We start from the raw sequence: 16,376 nt of genomic DNA on the forward strand, positions 1-16,376 counted from the left end.
AATTAGAACAAAAAAAATCTTTGTACTAATATTTAAATAAAAATGGTTTTCCACTAAAATATCTCACTAGGTTCAAATTACTGATTCCGTTCTATATAATATTAAATGAGACCAACCTAACGATGCGTTAGGTTGTGGTACTATTTTTTATACATTATTTAATATATAAGTTAATAATAAATTAATTTAATTTGTAGTATTTAGTCACTTTTATGATTTATTTTTAGTAAAATAAAAGAAAATTTTTTTGCTTATTTCGAGGTATTATTTTTTACAAGAATTTTTACTCAATTTTCTAGTTTTAAGCTTAAATTTATATTAATTATTCTTTATTTTATATTCAAATTTTGTAAAACATATGTAATAAATAAGTTTTTTTTTCTTATGTTATTACAATAGTAGCCAAATGAGGTATCAGAGATGTCTATAGGCCGAGTGTAAGTACAATTTTATGCTTGCAGAAGCTCAAACAGCTTTAAAATATAAATCTAAAATTTTGTCTAAATTCTAAGTACACTTAGATTATTTTTTATTCTTTTTGAAAATTATCTATATTATTTTTAATAACTTTTTTTCATTTGTCAAAATTGTAAATATAACAACTTAACATTTTTTTAATATTTATATTATAATATTATATATTATTATAGATTTATTTTTTTATATAGTATAATATGTAGTACAAACTTTTTAAATTAACCAAACTAGTTGCATGTAATTAGAGATATCCATAGGTAATGTTGGGGTTCGAGTCTAAAATATTTTTCAAACCTGCTTAAAAAACTCATTTTACTATTTTTAGTTGCTATTTTATATATTTTATAATTAAATTATAATTTTAAAAATATTTTTGAACATATTCTTTTTGACACAATGCCTAAATTATCTAGTCTCCCTCCACTCCAATTCATAAACAAGAGGATAATATGCTTCAACGCATTCAAACCCACGTCTTCCTGCATTGGCAACAATACCCATACCAATCGAACCGACTTTTATATTTGTTGTTAAACTCAAGCAAAAGAAAATACAAAGGAAAGGAGGTAAATGCTCCTCTTGTTGAAACATATTATTGTATATAGCATTAATTTAAGTGTAACTGTTAATTAGAGCAAGTAATTATCAATAGAACATATGTTTTACATTGAAAATTATTTACTAATATTACTTAATTACTGAAACATTATTTTAATTATTAAGTAATTTAATATAAGGTTATAATAACTAACTTATAAATTATCCACCAGCAACACATGAACTAGTTTAATTAAAATTACAATGCAATAAAAAAATCTAACATTCTAACGTCACTCATCAAAAATACATATCTAAATCTGAATTTACCAGACATTTCCTAGAATTACCAATAAAAAAAAGCTAGATTGTTGTTAAATTACTCAAGAATCAAAGAAGCCTGGACCTGCTCTAGATAGAAGTTCTTTGCCAGCATCCTTCCCCATTGAAACCATATCTTCGAAATGGTATGAGCCTTTTCTTGAAGTTTCAAGCACTGCAATATATACATATACATACATATATAGAAGAAATGACAAAGTTGTTCTTATAGAAGATATAATATTAAAAGAGAAATCTAGGAAATGTTCCGAGTGAGATGGTCATACCCCGTGTTCCATCAGGAGAAGCTACCAATCCTTTAAATATGCAATTGCAATCCTTGTCTTTGGAAGCATATCCAGCTATAGGAGTTCGGCAAGACCCGTCAAGTGTCTCCAGAAAGGCCCTCTCACATGAAACTGCCAATCGTGTTTCCTCGTGATTTAATGAAGCTAGGTAATTGGCCTGTGTACAAGATAACAATAGATGAGATTCACAGAACCACCACTTGAATGATTTAAGGTTAGCCATGAAATAAGCAAAGACAATACATACCATTTTTTCATCATCGCTACGACAAGCGATTCCAATAGCACCCTGTGCAACAGCTGGTAGCATTTCATCAATTGAAAGAGTAGAAGTAACGTTTTCCGTCATGCTCAAGCGTCTGAGTCCCGCTAATGCCAACAAAGTTGCCTGGACGACCCCTTCATTAAGTTTTCTTAACCGTGTTTGTACATTGCCCCGGAAATTATCCTCCACCTAAAATGAAGAAGGAATTTTATATGTTTGAATCGGAAGAGAATCTTAAATAACTTAGCTGATTCCTCTAAGAATATGCGAAGTAACTTACCTTGAGCGATGGATATCTATGGAGTATTTGCGACTTTCTTCTAAGTGATGCAATACCAACAACACTCCCTGCAGGAAGCTCAGCCAAAGAAGAAGCACTCAAGGAAATGAATGCATCACGAACATCCTCACGCTTTAGGTTGCAAGGAAGAATCTTCTTCTCTGGTAAATAAGTAGGAACGTCCTTCATTGAGATGACGGCAATGTTGATATCACCATTTATCAAAGCCTCGTCGATTTCTTTTGTGAACCAGCCCTTCCCACCAATGTCTGCAAGTGGTTGACTCAGGATTTTATCCCGGGTTGTCTTTATTGCAACAATTTCTATAGCCCCTTCTTCAGCTAGCTCAGGATGGGAAGCCATGAGTTTGTCACGCGTCTCATGAGCTTGAGCAAGTGCTAACGGGCTGTCCCACACATCGAAAGTACATAAATAGCCAGAAGAAATTCAAGATATCCTTCAAAAAACAAGAAATGAAAGAACTATTCACCACATCACATCGAAAGACCCTTTCTTTGAATCTGATTTTTGTGCTATTCATCCAGTGACTCGATCCTAGACTCGGGACCATAACAGGATAATCTGTATCTGTTCGCACTCATTTGTGTTATGTCTAGGATTCGAATATGTGTAGCGCATCAAAGGATCACAAAAGGGATCTATAAGTACCCATAGAGGAACATAACTATGGATTATGCTTTCATTACACAGCCCAACAAGTTGAGTTTAGTCTATGACAATTGCCAAATAAAAGAAAGCAAGTATTTTGAAATAACAACTGAACCTAACAAAAAATTCAATAACAAAAAAAGTCAATGACTGATAGAATTAACTGAACTGACTATTAAGGACGAAGTATGCAAAAAACCGAAATTCTATTAAAAATTCACAAAACTAGCTAAACCCAGAGCTAGATTCTATAAAACAAATTAAACCCAGAGAAACCATCCAAGTCTTTTAACAAATCAGAGAGAAGATCACTTTCCAGCATTATACTTCAACAACTTACAAAGCAACAATTCAAAGAATGTACCTTCCTCTAGTGCCAATTCTGAGAAGTGCAACTTCAGTCTTGGCAAGAGAAGCTTTTATGGCACCAAAGCTCTGCTTTTTCTTTGAACCAGGAAGAGTGTGGGGTTTAAGATGTTGTAGGGGGAAGCCGAGAACAGAGAGAAGCCGAGAACAGAGACGGCGCCACCGCCGCCAGATTTGAGTACGCCGCCTCCGTGGGTTGTACATTGAGAAGAAACTAGCGTCTCCATTGGAAGCTAGAGAACTCAATAGAGAAGAAGAGGAAGAAGAAAAGGGAGATTGAAATAGATTTGACGAGATTGCTGTTTGTTATTTGACTGTTAAGAAAGAAAGAGCTGGGTGAAAGCGGATACTGGATAGGATATTGGGATTACAATGGCTATGATCCCATACGGTTTGCTACCCTACAGTTCTTCCCCATTCTTTTGATTTTTCATTATCATCAGCCTCCCATCTTTATGCAAAGATTGGGTTAAATTCTGATATTAGTCCCTGTACTTTTTCGAAAATTGTTGATTTAGTTTATGTACTTTAATTTCATCAAAGTTAATATACTTTCAAATTGATCAATTTTAGTCTATGTACTTTTTAAAATTTGAAAATTTAGTCCTAACCCAAATAGTAACAATTAAATCTATTTGATTAAATTCAATTACTAGTCTTGCAATATGTGTATAATTGTATATTTATTCAATATTCGCCAATTGAGCCTATACTTTTTGAATTTTGGAATTTTAATCTTGACATAAATAACAATCATTAATCCATTAAATCGATTTTTAGTGAATCATATGTAGAAATAACAAGTTAACATGATATTATACATATAATAACACATTTGCGACATCAAATTTTGGAAATAATATAACTTAATGAAGTTGATCTTTATCATTTGGTGATGACTAAAATTTTAAAATTTAAAAAGTATAGAGAATAAAAATGATCAAATTAAAGTACAATGATTAAATCCACAACTTTCATAAAAGTACAAAGTTTTTGGATATAGTTGTTCATGGCCAAATCGGGTTCAAGTTTAATCGAATTTAAGCATAATATTAACACATTTTATGTTTGGCCCATTCTAAAATATGAGCTTAAAAATTTGTTCAAGTCCATCCATATTTGTAAATGGCTAACTCATGTTCATTTTAAGATCGCTCATATATAAATAAAAATAAAAATAATATTATGTTTAACATTTTTTTCATTTATTAAAATTTTATGCACGAACAACTTAATACTTTTAAAGTTTAGATTATAGTATTATATATTGGTATTGAGTTTCAATACCATAATTGTATAAAATCATTGAATATCGTTAGATAAATTAAATAATATGAATTTCAATATGATAATAATTAATAATGTTAAACTCAATTTTTTATAATTAATAAAAATTAAATGTGAGGGATTAACTTTTAACATCAAAACATTTAAAAAATAATATTTAAAATAAGATTACTTAATATTGTAATCTTCCGCTCTAATATTTGATACCAATATTTAATATTTTAAAGGTTAAAATTAGAAAATTATCAATAATATAATATTTTGTTTGATTTAAATTAATTTTATATAAAAATAAAGTTACTTGTGACTAATTTTTCAAAAAATGTCTTAAAGGAAGTTTTTTTTTACTTTATTTATAATATAATCAATAATATTTATGTTTTATTATGTTTTCTAAAAATGTGAAACATATTTTTTTCCCTAAAATTCTAATTTTTTTAATTATATTATTATTTTTTATGACAATATTTATTAATATCTTTGTTTAATATTCATGAATAAATTAATTTCAAGAAAATGTTTATGAATGAATTTATTTCATTTAAATGAATGAGTATAAAATACACATTTTTGAACAATCAAACTTATTTTTTAAGCATTACCAAATAATGTTCAAAAACCATAAAACAGTATTTATTTTATCAAAATAAAGTTCAAAAATTCAAAACTCAAAATTAATATGAAAAATAAAAAATCAAATTAAATTAAATTGAATTATTATTGAATTATTATGGACAGTAAATCGAACTGAGCTCACTCCCACTCCATTGATACGACACAACATCTCTTCATTCAAACTCAATTGATTATACTAAAGTGTCTCTTGCAAATCTTAGAATTTCTTATCCTAAAAAAGTAAATAAAGAATAAAAAGCTATATACATATAGGATTAAATAAACTAATAACATTTAATAAATAAATTAGTACACAAAACTATAATATATATTTGTAAAAGCACCAACTTGAAAAAATATTAGAATCGATGAAAATAATTTTTATATTTTATCATATTACTAAATTATTATTTAAAATAATTATAATATTTAATTTATAATTATTAATTAAAATATTGTTTGTGATAATTATATATTTAATAATAATTATAATTTAATAGAAATTATAATAATTACATATTTAAAAATAATTATAATTTAATTTACATTTATTACTTTAAAAAGTTCAGTTATTAAAGTTTTTACAATTGCAATCATTTAAAAAAATATTCTTTTTTATTTTTTTACTCGATATTTTATTGCCACATATTAATTTAATTATATCAGGGAGGGATCTCTTACACAGGTATAAAACTAAAATAGTTTTGCATCATTTTGTATATTTTTGTATGATTAATATTTTAATGATCTTACCGTTATATTTCATATTCTATTCATATAGATCATGTATGTCAAATTTGATGTAAATAAAAAGTTTTCAACAATTTATTTTATATAAAAAAATTTTGAATCATTCAATAAGTATTAATATAGACATTTTTTTATATTGATATGATAGAGATATCGAATTAGTTTGAAAATTTACATGCATGATAAGTACAATTATACAGATAATTTAATGGTTGGATTATTAAAATATTAATCGTGCAAAAATGTACAGAACAATATAAAACTACTTTAGTTTTATATCCGTATAAGTGAATCCCTTCTTGCATATATTATTTACAGTTATTATAGTCAATTTATTGCCGGTTAAGAAAATAAAAATAAAAATTGAATAATAAATAGTTTTTTATAATATATTATTTTTTATTATTTGTATAAAATATTTAATAATAAATCTTTTTATTAGTATTATATTTAAATTATTAAAATAATTAATATTTTTTAACACGGTTTATAACTTATCATTTTAAATGATAATTACATGAAGGAAAGTTATATTTTACATTAAAAATATTAGAAATATTTTAATTATGATTTAAATATTTTTTAATATCTAGAAAATTATTGATCTACAAAATATTAATTTGTTTGAATTTTTTATTAATTTAAAAAAATTAAATTTCAAAGAAAAAATTAATTACAATATATAAAAAATATTTAAAAAATTAAAAGTGTAAAATAACATGGAACGAATGTACTATTAGAAACTAGTTAATAATTACAAATTCCGAACATGACTATAAAATAGAATATTCAAGATAAAATAAAAATTTAACCCATGATAAAACGCTGCGGTTATGATATCGATTTGGCGCCGGAGTAGCGTGGCGTTGCACGTGGCCGACGCATCGTCTATAAATTATAAACCACTAACATTTCAGACCGTTTCTTGTTCCAAATTAGGGTTTGATATTACAAATTTTGCGAGAGGAAAAGCATTTCATCGTCAGCCAAAAAAAGGGAATTTTAGTCTTCAGGGGAACGATCGAACGATGTCGTACCTACTACCACACCTGCACTCAGGATGGGCCGTAGATCAGGCCATCTTGGCAGAGGAAGAGCGTCTCGTCGTCATCCGATTCGGCCACGACTGGGACGAAACTTGCATGCAGGTATTCCCTTCATCTCTCTAAATCGCTACAATAGGAAAAAGGGTCTTCAATAAATCCTATGTTCGCTATAAATTTGTTGGCTTTTTAATCAAATATGAAAAAGGGTATGATTGAAATTCGAGGACAGCATCGTGTTGGAAAGAATTTTTTTTTTGTTTTTTGTTTTTATCTCATAACTAAGCAACTAGTAATTAGTGGGTAGTTTATCTTCAGATTGCTTTAATTTTTCCTTTTAGACCTGCACTTGACCTTGTTTTCAATCCCTTGAGCTGCTAGCAAGCTTGCTTTTGGTTCAGGAAGGCTGCTTTGGTTCTTAATGTCTGCTGCTTCTGTTATGTTCGTTAAGTTGAAAGAACATCTAACAGGGGGCCAAAAAAGAGCCTGAGTTTTATTAGACGAGTTAGATGAACTTGTGTCTAGACCTAGTTAACAAATTTGTTTTAAGAGTTCTTTTTAGTAGAATGCCAAATATCTATTAGGTCGCTTTCCTGATATTCTTGCCTGATTTTGATCCCTTATGAAATTACACTCAATTTGTAAATTTCAATGCTACATGAACCATTTTGTGAATAAATATGTTCTTGATTGTTGCTTATCAAATTTAAAATATTATGGCATGAAACAAAATTTGGTGTTCCTGTATGAACAACTAAAACTGCTAACGTGAGGAAATGCTTAAGCTGAGAATCTTCTCCGAGTGAGCAAAAGGAGATATTGATTGAGCTTTTAATAATGACTTTCTATTTTATTAGTATATTAGCTTTCTCCTTATTTGGTCTATTAGCCCTCTGGTCAAGTTCTTGAATACTGAACTTGGTACCTTACCTGAATCAAAGTTATATTTGGTAGCTGGCTGTGCTTATTGACATAATAGGGAAATGGTTTTTGTGTTGCTAATATTTGAGCGTGTTGCCTTTGGGGTGCTTGTAAGATCATGGACTTCAATAGTTTTTCCATAACATTTTGCCTTTCTCTTTTCTTCTTTTGAGTGCTGCATATCTGGAAACATCATTTTCTGTCTCATTACTTATTCATGAATGCTGGAATATTGACTTGCTTTTGCTTCCTCTGGAATGAAAATGGTTTTATCATTATACTTTCACTTAATTTTGCAGTCGATTAATTAGTTATATTATTTTCGTTTTCAGATGGATGAGGTGCTTGCTTCTGTCGCTGAAACAATAAAGAACTTTGCTGTGATTTATCTTGTAGACATAACGGAAGTACCTGATTTTAACACGATGTATGAGCTTTACGATCCATCAACAGTGATGTTCTTTTTCAGAAACAAGCACATTATGATTGATCTTGGCACTGGTAATAACAACAAGATTAACTGGGCTCTCAAGGACAAACAGGAGTTCATAGACATCATTGAGACTGTATACCGTGGGGCAAGGAAAGGTCGTGGTCTGGTAATTGCTCCGAAAGATTACTCGACAAAATACCGCTACTGAGTATTCTTGCAACCTGTTGTTGATCAGAAAGATTTAATGGTCATATTTCGCGAATTTAATATGGACTATTTTCATTATGAACTGTGTATGTCATTTGCAATGCTTGCATGAACGTGGTGGATAATCCAGTTTGAGATGAAACTCTGAAATATATATTTTATGTGTTTTTCTTATGCTTGTTAACGGTATGGCACCTTTGCTTGGAGTGATTTTCCTTGCCGTTGTTTGATAAGGAAACATGCTTTTTAATTTAACGTATAAAAATATAAATGATTAATTACTTTCAAGATCCGTTGTAGTCTAGGTGGTTAGGATACTCGGCTCTCACCCGAGAGACCCGGGTTCAAGTCCCGGCAACGGAATTTTTTTTTATGTTTTGACCTTTGGGCTTTTTATCTGGCTTGTTTTAAAATTTTTTATCCTTTTATGTCTAATATGATAAACAGAGCAGATGTAAGAATAAGTGGGCATATTTCTCTACTTATAAATGGCATGTTATTGTTTATAAAGATGATAATCTGTTACAGTCATGGTTGTAGATGAATCTTTCAATTAACAACTTGATTTTTATTATATAAAAGATAAAATAAATTTATTAAAGGAAGAAAAAGAGTGCAAGAAAATAATACCGGGATAATATAACATTTGGCCCTTGAACTTGGTATGTAGATCCAAATTAGTCCCTAAACTTTTTTTTATTCACTTTAACACTTAAACTTAAAAATCAATATTCATTTAAGCCCATTATGTTAATAATCGCGAAAAAAAAAGGATAATGTGACTTTTGACCCTAAATTTGACAAGTAGGTTTATATTGACAATTGAACTTGACAACTAGTTTTACTTTGGTATTTATATCTTTTTTTTTGTCAATTTTGAACTTGAAAACTTGATCCATTTTTATCTCTGGTTTTTGAAAAATTTAAAAGTTTGATGATGTGGCACTTTGAGATTGTGTCATATCATCACTTCATGAATAAAATAGTTTAGATGATGATGTGATACAATCTCAGAATGTCATATTCAGTGTTTAATAACCAAATTGATGGATGAACAGGTAAGATCACCAGTTCTCAGTTCAACTAGTTTGGATGGTTCGACCGTTGGGCCAAAAATAACTAAATAACTAAATAAGTAATTAAAAATTAAGTAAAGTCGGTTTTATCTTTCTTTTTACTTTTTTTTTTATATTTTTAAGAATTTTTAATTATTTATTTATTTACTATTTGTCTGACAGCTGAACTGGTTGAATTGAGAATTAGTGGTCTAACTTGTTCAACTATGGGTTAAGTTATTAAAATATTGAATATGACACTCTAAGATTGTATCACATCATTTAAAAAAAATTATTTTTCAAACTTAGAGTGCCACAGCATGAAATTATTAAAACTTTCAAGTTTAGGGATTAAAATGGACCTAATTATCAAGTTCAAAAAAATTTAAAAAATGTACAATATTACAATGAACTTAATTATTAAGTTCAAGAACAATCTGTACTTACTCTTCCCTATATTTATATTTATAAGATCTGGTGTAGTCCGGGTGGTTAGGATACTCTTCCCTCCTGGCAACCTAAATTTTTACTTTGGATCCTTCTTCATTTAAAAGGAAGATCAAATGTGTAGTATATGTTTTGATGCACACCCATTCCTTTTCTATGATACTTTTTTTTTTATAAAATTAAAAAGAAGATCAATTATGTGACTAAGAGTTGCTGGTTTTGTTTTTCCATTCTATGTGTAAAAGTATATTAAACTAAATTGGTTAAATTATGATATTAGACTTTGAGTGAGTTATGGATTTAGTATTTATATTTTAATTTAATTATTTTTTATTCTTGTAATTTTTGAATTTTAAAATTTTTGTCCAGACTAAATGGCAATTATTAAATTCCCAGTTAATAGATTAACGATTCTCATTTATATTAATACTAAAATTTTGAAATACAAAAAATATAGAGACTAAAAATGATTTAACTGGAGAGCATGGATTAAATCTTTAATTTTATTCATAAGCCACGACTAATAATAAAATGTACCCAAACAAATTTAATAGTTGTTATTTGGTCAGGACTAAATTTTCAAATTAAAATATACGTACTAAATGTACAACTTATAGACAATATATGGTTTAATAGCAGAAATTCAACACAACTAAATTTCATTCTTATAATCCCAGAAAATATAAAGTCCCTGATTACCAAAAAAGAAACATTGATGTACAAATTTCACTTAAAATGTATTGACAGCTGTTGAAAGAGCTATTGTATATATAGAAAACACATTCAAAATAGTAATATATTATGAGAAGAATGTAAATTTGAATGCACTTAAATGTATTTATCTTTTTATTTAAGAGTGATTGTTGCGGAAATTATAAGTAATTGTAAGCTTTATATATATAAAAAAAAACAGCATGGCACCACTGACAACACTCTGATAACGCTCCGAAACATAAACAGAAAAGCATGAAAACCGCCCTAATAACATGGCAACAATAAGACACTATCATAACCTACAAACAAACCTAAAAACTTGTACTAATTAAACCCCCCAGATAAAATTTACAACAGGGAGAAAAAGAATGCAAGGAAAGAGCAAATTGTTGGTAGTGGCCATATTTGACAAGAGTACATTGCCATCCGATTTGGGTGGTTTCTCTACAACTACCTCACACTTCCTTGAAAGTGGATTGCCACAAAGACCAGGATTGCCTATGTAACTGCTCGCATCAAATGTACCAAACTGATTTGCTACTGGTATAGTGCCTGATAGGTTGTTGAAAGAAACGTTGAATACTGCCAGAAATATAAGATTTGTTAATTCTGGACATAGTTCACCAAAGAGCTTGTTATGGGAGACATCCAACGATTCCAGATCTGTAAGTTTTGCTAATTCTGGAGACAGTTCACCAAAGAGCTTGTTATGGGAGAGATTCAACACGTTCAGCGCTTTTAGTTGTGTAATTTGGACGGGAATTGAACCAGTCAATTTATTGGACGACAGATCTAAGCCCAGCATGTTGAGATCATGGGAGAAGTCAATCCAAGAAGTAATGTTGTCGAAGCAGTCGGGAATATGGCCGGACAGATTGTTTCGCGATAGATCTAAAATTTCCAAATGTCTCATCTGGCACAACCAGTGTGGTATTTGCCCTTCCAAATGGTTACCTCTAAGAATGAGCACTCTTAACTGAGGGAGGGCGGGCGACTGCAACAAACTCCACGATAGGCTATCTGATAAGTTTCCCGTGAAATCATTGTTGCCAAGATTGATAACCCTTAGATTCGAAAAACTCAAGTTTCTGGGTAGTGCATCTCCTCTCAAGTTGTCGCCCAAGTACAAATATTGAAGGCGACTCATATTACTTGTCAGAAGGAATGGAATTTCTCCATGTAATTTGTTGCCAGATAAGTGTAGAGATTGAAGTCGTTTTAATCTACCAAATGATGGAGGTATGCCGCCATTAAAACCATTATCAGAAGCCCTTAGATAAAGCAACTCCGGAAAAATCAAGTGAATATCTTCAAGTAATGGCCCGTAGAAGCTATTATAGGAGATGTCTAGTGAAGTAAGACGTGAGCTTATGTTCGCAAAGGTCTTAGGGAATGGACCACTCAAATTGTTGCCTCTAACCCGTTACTGTAAAGTGGCATTATGCATCAGCCAAGAAGGAATGTTTCCCTCAAGCAAATTGTCTGAAAGATCTAGGGACTTCAGGTTGTTCTGTGAGGAAAGGAAGCGGGGCAACTTTCGTAGGTTACAACCGGCTAAACTAAGATCAATAAGCTTGATAGACTGGAACCAATTCTGGGACTCTGTTTCGAGTTCTAAGTAGGGATTATATGAAATATCAAGGTGACTGAGCCTTGATAAATTCGCGAAAATGGAAAATGAAAACTTGCCCCTGAATTTATTCCCTGACAAAATCAGCGTGTAGATGCTTGGTAGGTTGTGGAATGGAAAGGTAGGAAGGGAGTCGCTGAATTGATTGTTAGAGAGATCCAGATATTGAAGTGCAGTCATATTACTCAAGCATGGGGAGATTTTTCCATGGAGATAGTTACCAAACAGGATTAGTCGCTTCAAGAGCAGGCTATCACAGAGGCATTCCGGAATAAAACCTTGCAAGTTATTACCAGACAAATCTAAGTAATAAAGAGAAGGTAATGCGCCCTTTCCCCAGCAAAGATGAGAGGCACGTTCTATTGAGTTGCCATGCAGATTCAGCTGCTGAAGGCGCTTGAGACTGTGAAGCTCTACAAAGGGCAAAATTAGGAAATTATACATAAAAAGAAAGGCTGATCCAATTATAGTTTATATAGTGAAACAACAGTGGTTACCATCAGGTGAAGTGAATCCGGCAATCTGATTCCCTGGCAGATGAAGGATTTCCAAGTCCTTAAACTGAGCAAATAAGGTAGCATTGGGATACCAATTTTCTAACAAGCTGTCCCTTCGGTAGTAAAAGAAGATGCTACTGACACGAGTGGTGGAAGCATTGCATTGAACACCCTCCCACTGGCAGCAATCTTCTCCATACCAGCTTGAGAAAGCAGTTCCCTCAGGACTGTTTATTGAATCTTTAATTTGTAGGAGAGCATCCCTTTCTTCATCCATGCACCCATGACAACCAGAGCACATGCATAGAAGAAGCGAGAAGATCAGTAAGAAGGTGCTGTTGCCAAATGTGATCTCCATGATGATAATTGAATTGTTTCAACATATCCCAGGAAGGCACTTTCTCTACTTGAAATTTAATAAATAGAGTTGTTTTTCCTTCACCCTAACTAAACTTCCTGGTGTTTACCAAATCAACAATTTGCCATTCTTGTCTGATTTTTTTGCTCTTTCATTGAACTTTAGCTTGTATGTATCACGTGTGTCTCTAAATTATCAAAGGAAACATCTTTTTTCCTTTTATAAACCAAATAATTCGACTTTCAGACTTGGGAAATTTCTTGCCTATTCTCTCATATTGTTTTCTCTTTTTTTTTCTTTTTCTTTTTTTTGTTAAAAGATCTCTCCAGTCCTAATACTGTTGACTCCCAACTCTAAATTGATTTTTCTTTCAATAATAAATTATAATATTCAAATTTGTTCAATTTAGTATATTACAGTTTTTGACTTTTTTGGAGCCGTTTGGGCTTTATCTGCTCTATTTGTTGACCAATTTTCATTTAAAAATTAAAAAAAAAACAGAAATATGGCAAAATTTTTCAAATTTACTATATTTTGAACCATCCATTAGAAGAAAATAGTATCTTTCCTATAAAGTATAGGAAGGACCAAAGTGGAAAACAAGTTACAAAAGGATGCCATCTTTTTTCTATGATGAACCAAAACAGTTTTGACTTTCAGACTGAAGTTCCGGTTGTTTACCAAGTCAACTATTTGCTATTCTTGGCTGATTTATTTGCTCTTTCATTGAACTTTCAGTTGTATTTTTCAGTTGTATTTTCATCACCCAGTGTCCCAGTCAACAGTGGAAAATGCAAGTGTACTATGTATTATCCAAGAATCTCAAGGCTAAGGAAATTTCAGTGCTAAAGCAAATAATAGAGAGGGGACAACAGACAAGAATATCAGGACAAGGAAAATGTCATGTTGGCCAAACTTGTGTTCCCATTTTCAACAAAACAAGTTACAGGCTAATATTGTATACATGTCTATCATATCCTGCTTGTATCTCATTCATGTGTTAATGCCATATCACACTGCAATAATTAATGCTCAAGTATATATATCTGAAATATTAATCGAGAAGTGTAAAAGAAGTTAGAAAAAGGATGCATCTTATTTCTATTATAAACAAAAGAATTTGATTTCAGACTTTGGGAAATTTCTTGCCTTTTCTCTTGTTGTAGGCCAATTTTAGCCCATTTATATCAAAACCAAATTTAGCCTTACCTAACCCACTAAAATTAAACCCAAAACCCAAAATCTTAACTACCCAAAGACAAATTTACATCAAAACCCTAATGGCCCAAACCTTAAGCCCAAATCAAAATAAAAAAACCTAGCCCACAACTTAAACTTTTCTCAACTAGCCACTCCTTTTCCACCACCAACTCCACTAGCCACACATTTTCCACCACCAACTCCACTAGCCACTCTTTTTCCACCACCAACTCCACTAGCCACACATTTTCCACCACCAACTCCATTAGCCACTCTTTTTCCACCACCAACTCCACTAGCCACACCTTCTCCACCACCACTTGTACCTACAAATGAAGACATAAACAATAAAAAAATATTTTGTAAATGGCTATATAAGCCTTCTCATATTTTGTATATAGGGGGAAAGATTTTTTTGAGAGTTTTTGGGAGAGAAAGTTATTGTAAAGGATTTTTGGAGAGGTTTCTTTTTAAAGTAATCAAGGAGAAGAGTTATTGTGAAGGCTAGTTTTTGGAGAAGCTAGTTTTTTTGGAGATTAATAAAAAATCAAAGCAAAAGAGGTTTCTTTGTCTATTCTCATTTTAAGTTCTTTGTTTACTTATTGTTTTTCTTTCAATCTTATTTTGTTTCTTTTATACGAAAGTAAAAAAATAAAAGGAGGAAGCTTACCCATTTTTACCGAAAAAGTTTTTTTGAGGTCCGGCTGCCATGTACGGTGGCGCCGGCGGTAGTCCGGCGACCGGACGATGGCCGGCCTTGTGGCCGAAAATCACCCACCCTATCCCTCTCTTTTTTTTGTTATTATTATATTTCTTAATATTATATTATATATATTCTTTTAATATATTAGATATATTTTAAATTTTATATTATGTATATATATATTTTATACTATTTTATGTATATATCTTTAATATTATATTATTTATATATATATTTTTTTACATGTTATCTTATGTATATATCTTAACTATATTATGTATGTATTTTTAACACTATATTATGTACATATTTTTAATATTATCACGTATTTTTTTTATATATGTACATATTGATGTAGTATTATTAATAGTATTGATTTTTAAACATCATTATTATTTCTAATATATATTATGTACATTTTTTTATTTCTATTTTATTTTTTATTTGTCAATATTAATTATTATTATTCTAATATTTTGATATTTTGATATTTTATATTTTATATATTTTATTATTCACATCATTATTCGCATTTTTTTGACAATAATATTCTTGGATTTTTTTACTATTATTTTAAAAACTTTTTACATTTTAATTTTAAGAATAAGGCAATGTACCGATTTTAACATTAAGTCATTGATTTCATCGCTATGTTGGGTGAAATTAATCGGCTCGTGTTAAAAACGGGACGTCCTTCTAAAAAACAAAAAAACTTACAACTTCTCATTTCCTTCAATCGGATCACACTTAAATGTCAAATTGAATTTGTATTTTTGAAAATCAAGACAACATGTGTTTAATAAGATACCAATTTTGGGCGTCGCGAGGGTGCTAATACCTTCCTCGCGCGTAATCGACTCCCGAACCCTAAATTTTCTCTGGATTTCAACGTAGACCTAAACTTCGCCTTTTATTTGTTTTAATAAGAGATCTAATAGGTGTCCGATCACACCTAGGAAAAAGGATCGGTGGCGACTCCCTGTTTATTTCAAAAATCAAACGTCAAATTTCAAACTTTTTTCAATAAATCGCCACAATTAGTGACCAAGCTAAGCTAAAATTTTTACGTCGCTACAGCTGGCGACTCCGCTGGGGAAAGCCTTTTTGAGAGTCGTGTCTGGAATTAAACACGTTTTGTCAAAATTTTCAAATTTCCTTGTTCAAAGTAAATATTTGGTCGTGATCCGAAAATCTCGTTTTCAAAATTCATGCTTTTTGAGAGTCGTGTCTGGAATTAAACACGTTTTGTCAAAATTTTCAAATTTCCTTGTTCAAAGTAAATATTTGGTCGTG

General features: G+C 30.6%; 3 protein-coding genes, 1 non-coding gene and 1 pseudogene across 4 annotated transcripts; 2 read left to right on the forward strand and 3 right to left on the reverse strand.

The window, feature by feature from the left end:
- Positions 1–1,262: 1,262 nt before the first annotated feature.
- Positions 1,263–3,625, reverse strand: LOC121228231 (porphobilinogen deaminase, chloroplastic-like; annotated as a pseudogene).
- A 3,032-nt stretch (positions 3,626–6,657) lies between these two features.
- Positions 6,658–8,651, forward strand: LOC107944944 (thioredoxin-like protein YLS8). The gene is made up of 2 exons (XM_041111553.1): positions 6,658–7,023; positions 8,172–8,651. The coding sequence occupies exons 1-2, from the start codon at positions 6,709–6,711 to the stop codon at positions 8,478–8,480; spliced, it is 624 nt and encodes a 207-aa protein (XP_040967487.1). The 5' UTR covers positions 6,658–6,708; the 3' UTR covers positions 8,481–8,651.
- A 118-nt stretch (positions 8,652–8,769) lies between these two features.
- On the forward strand, positions 8,770–8,842 carry TRNAE-CUC (transfer RNA glutamic acid (anticodon CUC)). Its single transcript has one exon. It is a non-coding gene; the product is annotated as a tRNA-Glu (tRNA).
- A 2,181-nt stretch (positions 8,843–11,023) lies between these two features.
- LOC121228108 (receptor-like protein 45) lies at positions 11,024–11,842 on the reverse strand. Its single transcript, XM_041111250.1, has one exon. It carries the CDS (start codon positions 11,840–11,842, stop codon positions 11,024–11,026), a length of 819 nt encoding a protein of 272 aa, XP_040967184.1.
- Positions 11,843–12,116: 274 nt separating this feature from the next.
- On the reverse strand, positions 12,117–13,502 carry LOC121228232 (receptor-like protein 9a). The gene is made up of 2 exons (XM_041111554.1): positions 12,823–13,502; positions 12,117–12,738 (listed from the first exon to the last, which is right to left on the reverse strand). Exons 1-2 carry the CDS (start codon positions 13,178–13,180, stop codon positions 12,119–12,121), a joined length of 978 nt encoding a protein of 325 aa, XP_040967488.1. The 5' UTR covers positions 13,181–13,502; the 3' UTR covers positions 12,117–12,118.
- Between the last annotated feature and the right edge of the window lie 2,874 nt (positions 13,503–16,376).

This window comes from Gossypium hirsutum, chromosome A04 (assembly GCF_007990345.1).
Source record: "Gossypium hirsutum isolate 1008001.06 chromosome A04, Gossypium_hirsutum_v2.1, whole genome shotgun sequence".
Lineage (NCBI taxonomy): Eukaryota > Viridiplantae > Streptophyta > Magnoliopsida > Malvales > Malvaceae > Gossypium > Gossypium hirsutum.

What these genes read in the sequence shown, in the direction of transcription:
- LOC107944944 (XM_041111553.1), top strand. Translation starts at nt 6,709, where the DNA reads ATGATATCGATTTGGCGCCGGAGTAGCGTGGCGTTGCACGTGGCCGAC. An exon ending in GGGACGAAACTTGCATGCAG is followed by an intron (nt 7,024 to 8,171) that starts GTATTCCCTTCA and finishes TTTCGTTTTCAG; the next exon opens with ATGGATGAGGTGCTTGCTTC.
- LOC121228108 (XM_041111250.1), bottom strand. Translation starts at nt 11,842, where the DNA reads ATGAGTCGCCTTCAATATTTGTACTTGGGCGACAACTTGAGAGGAGAT.
- LOC121228232 (XM_041111554.1), bottom strand. Translation starts at nt 13,180, where the DNA reads ATGGAGATCACATTTGGCAACAGCACCTTCTTACTGATCTTCTCGCTT. An exon ending in CGGATTCACTTCACCTGATG is followed by an intron (nt 12,739 to 12,822) that starts GTAACCACTGTT and finishes TGCCCTTTGTAG; the next exon opens with AGCTTCACAGTCTCAAGCGC.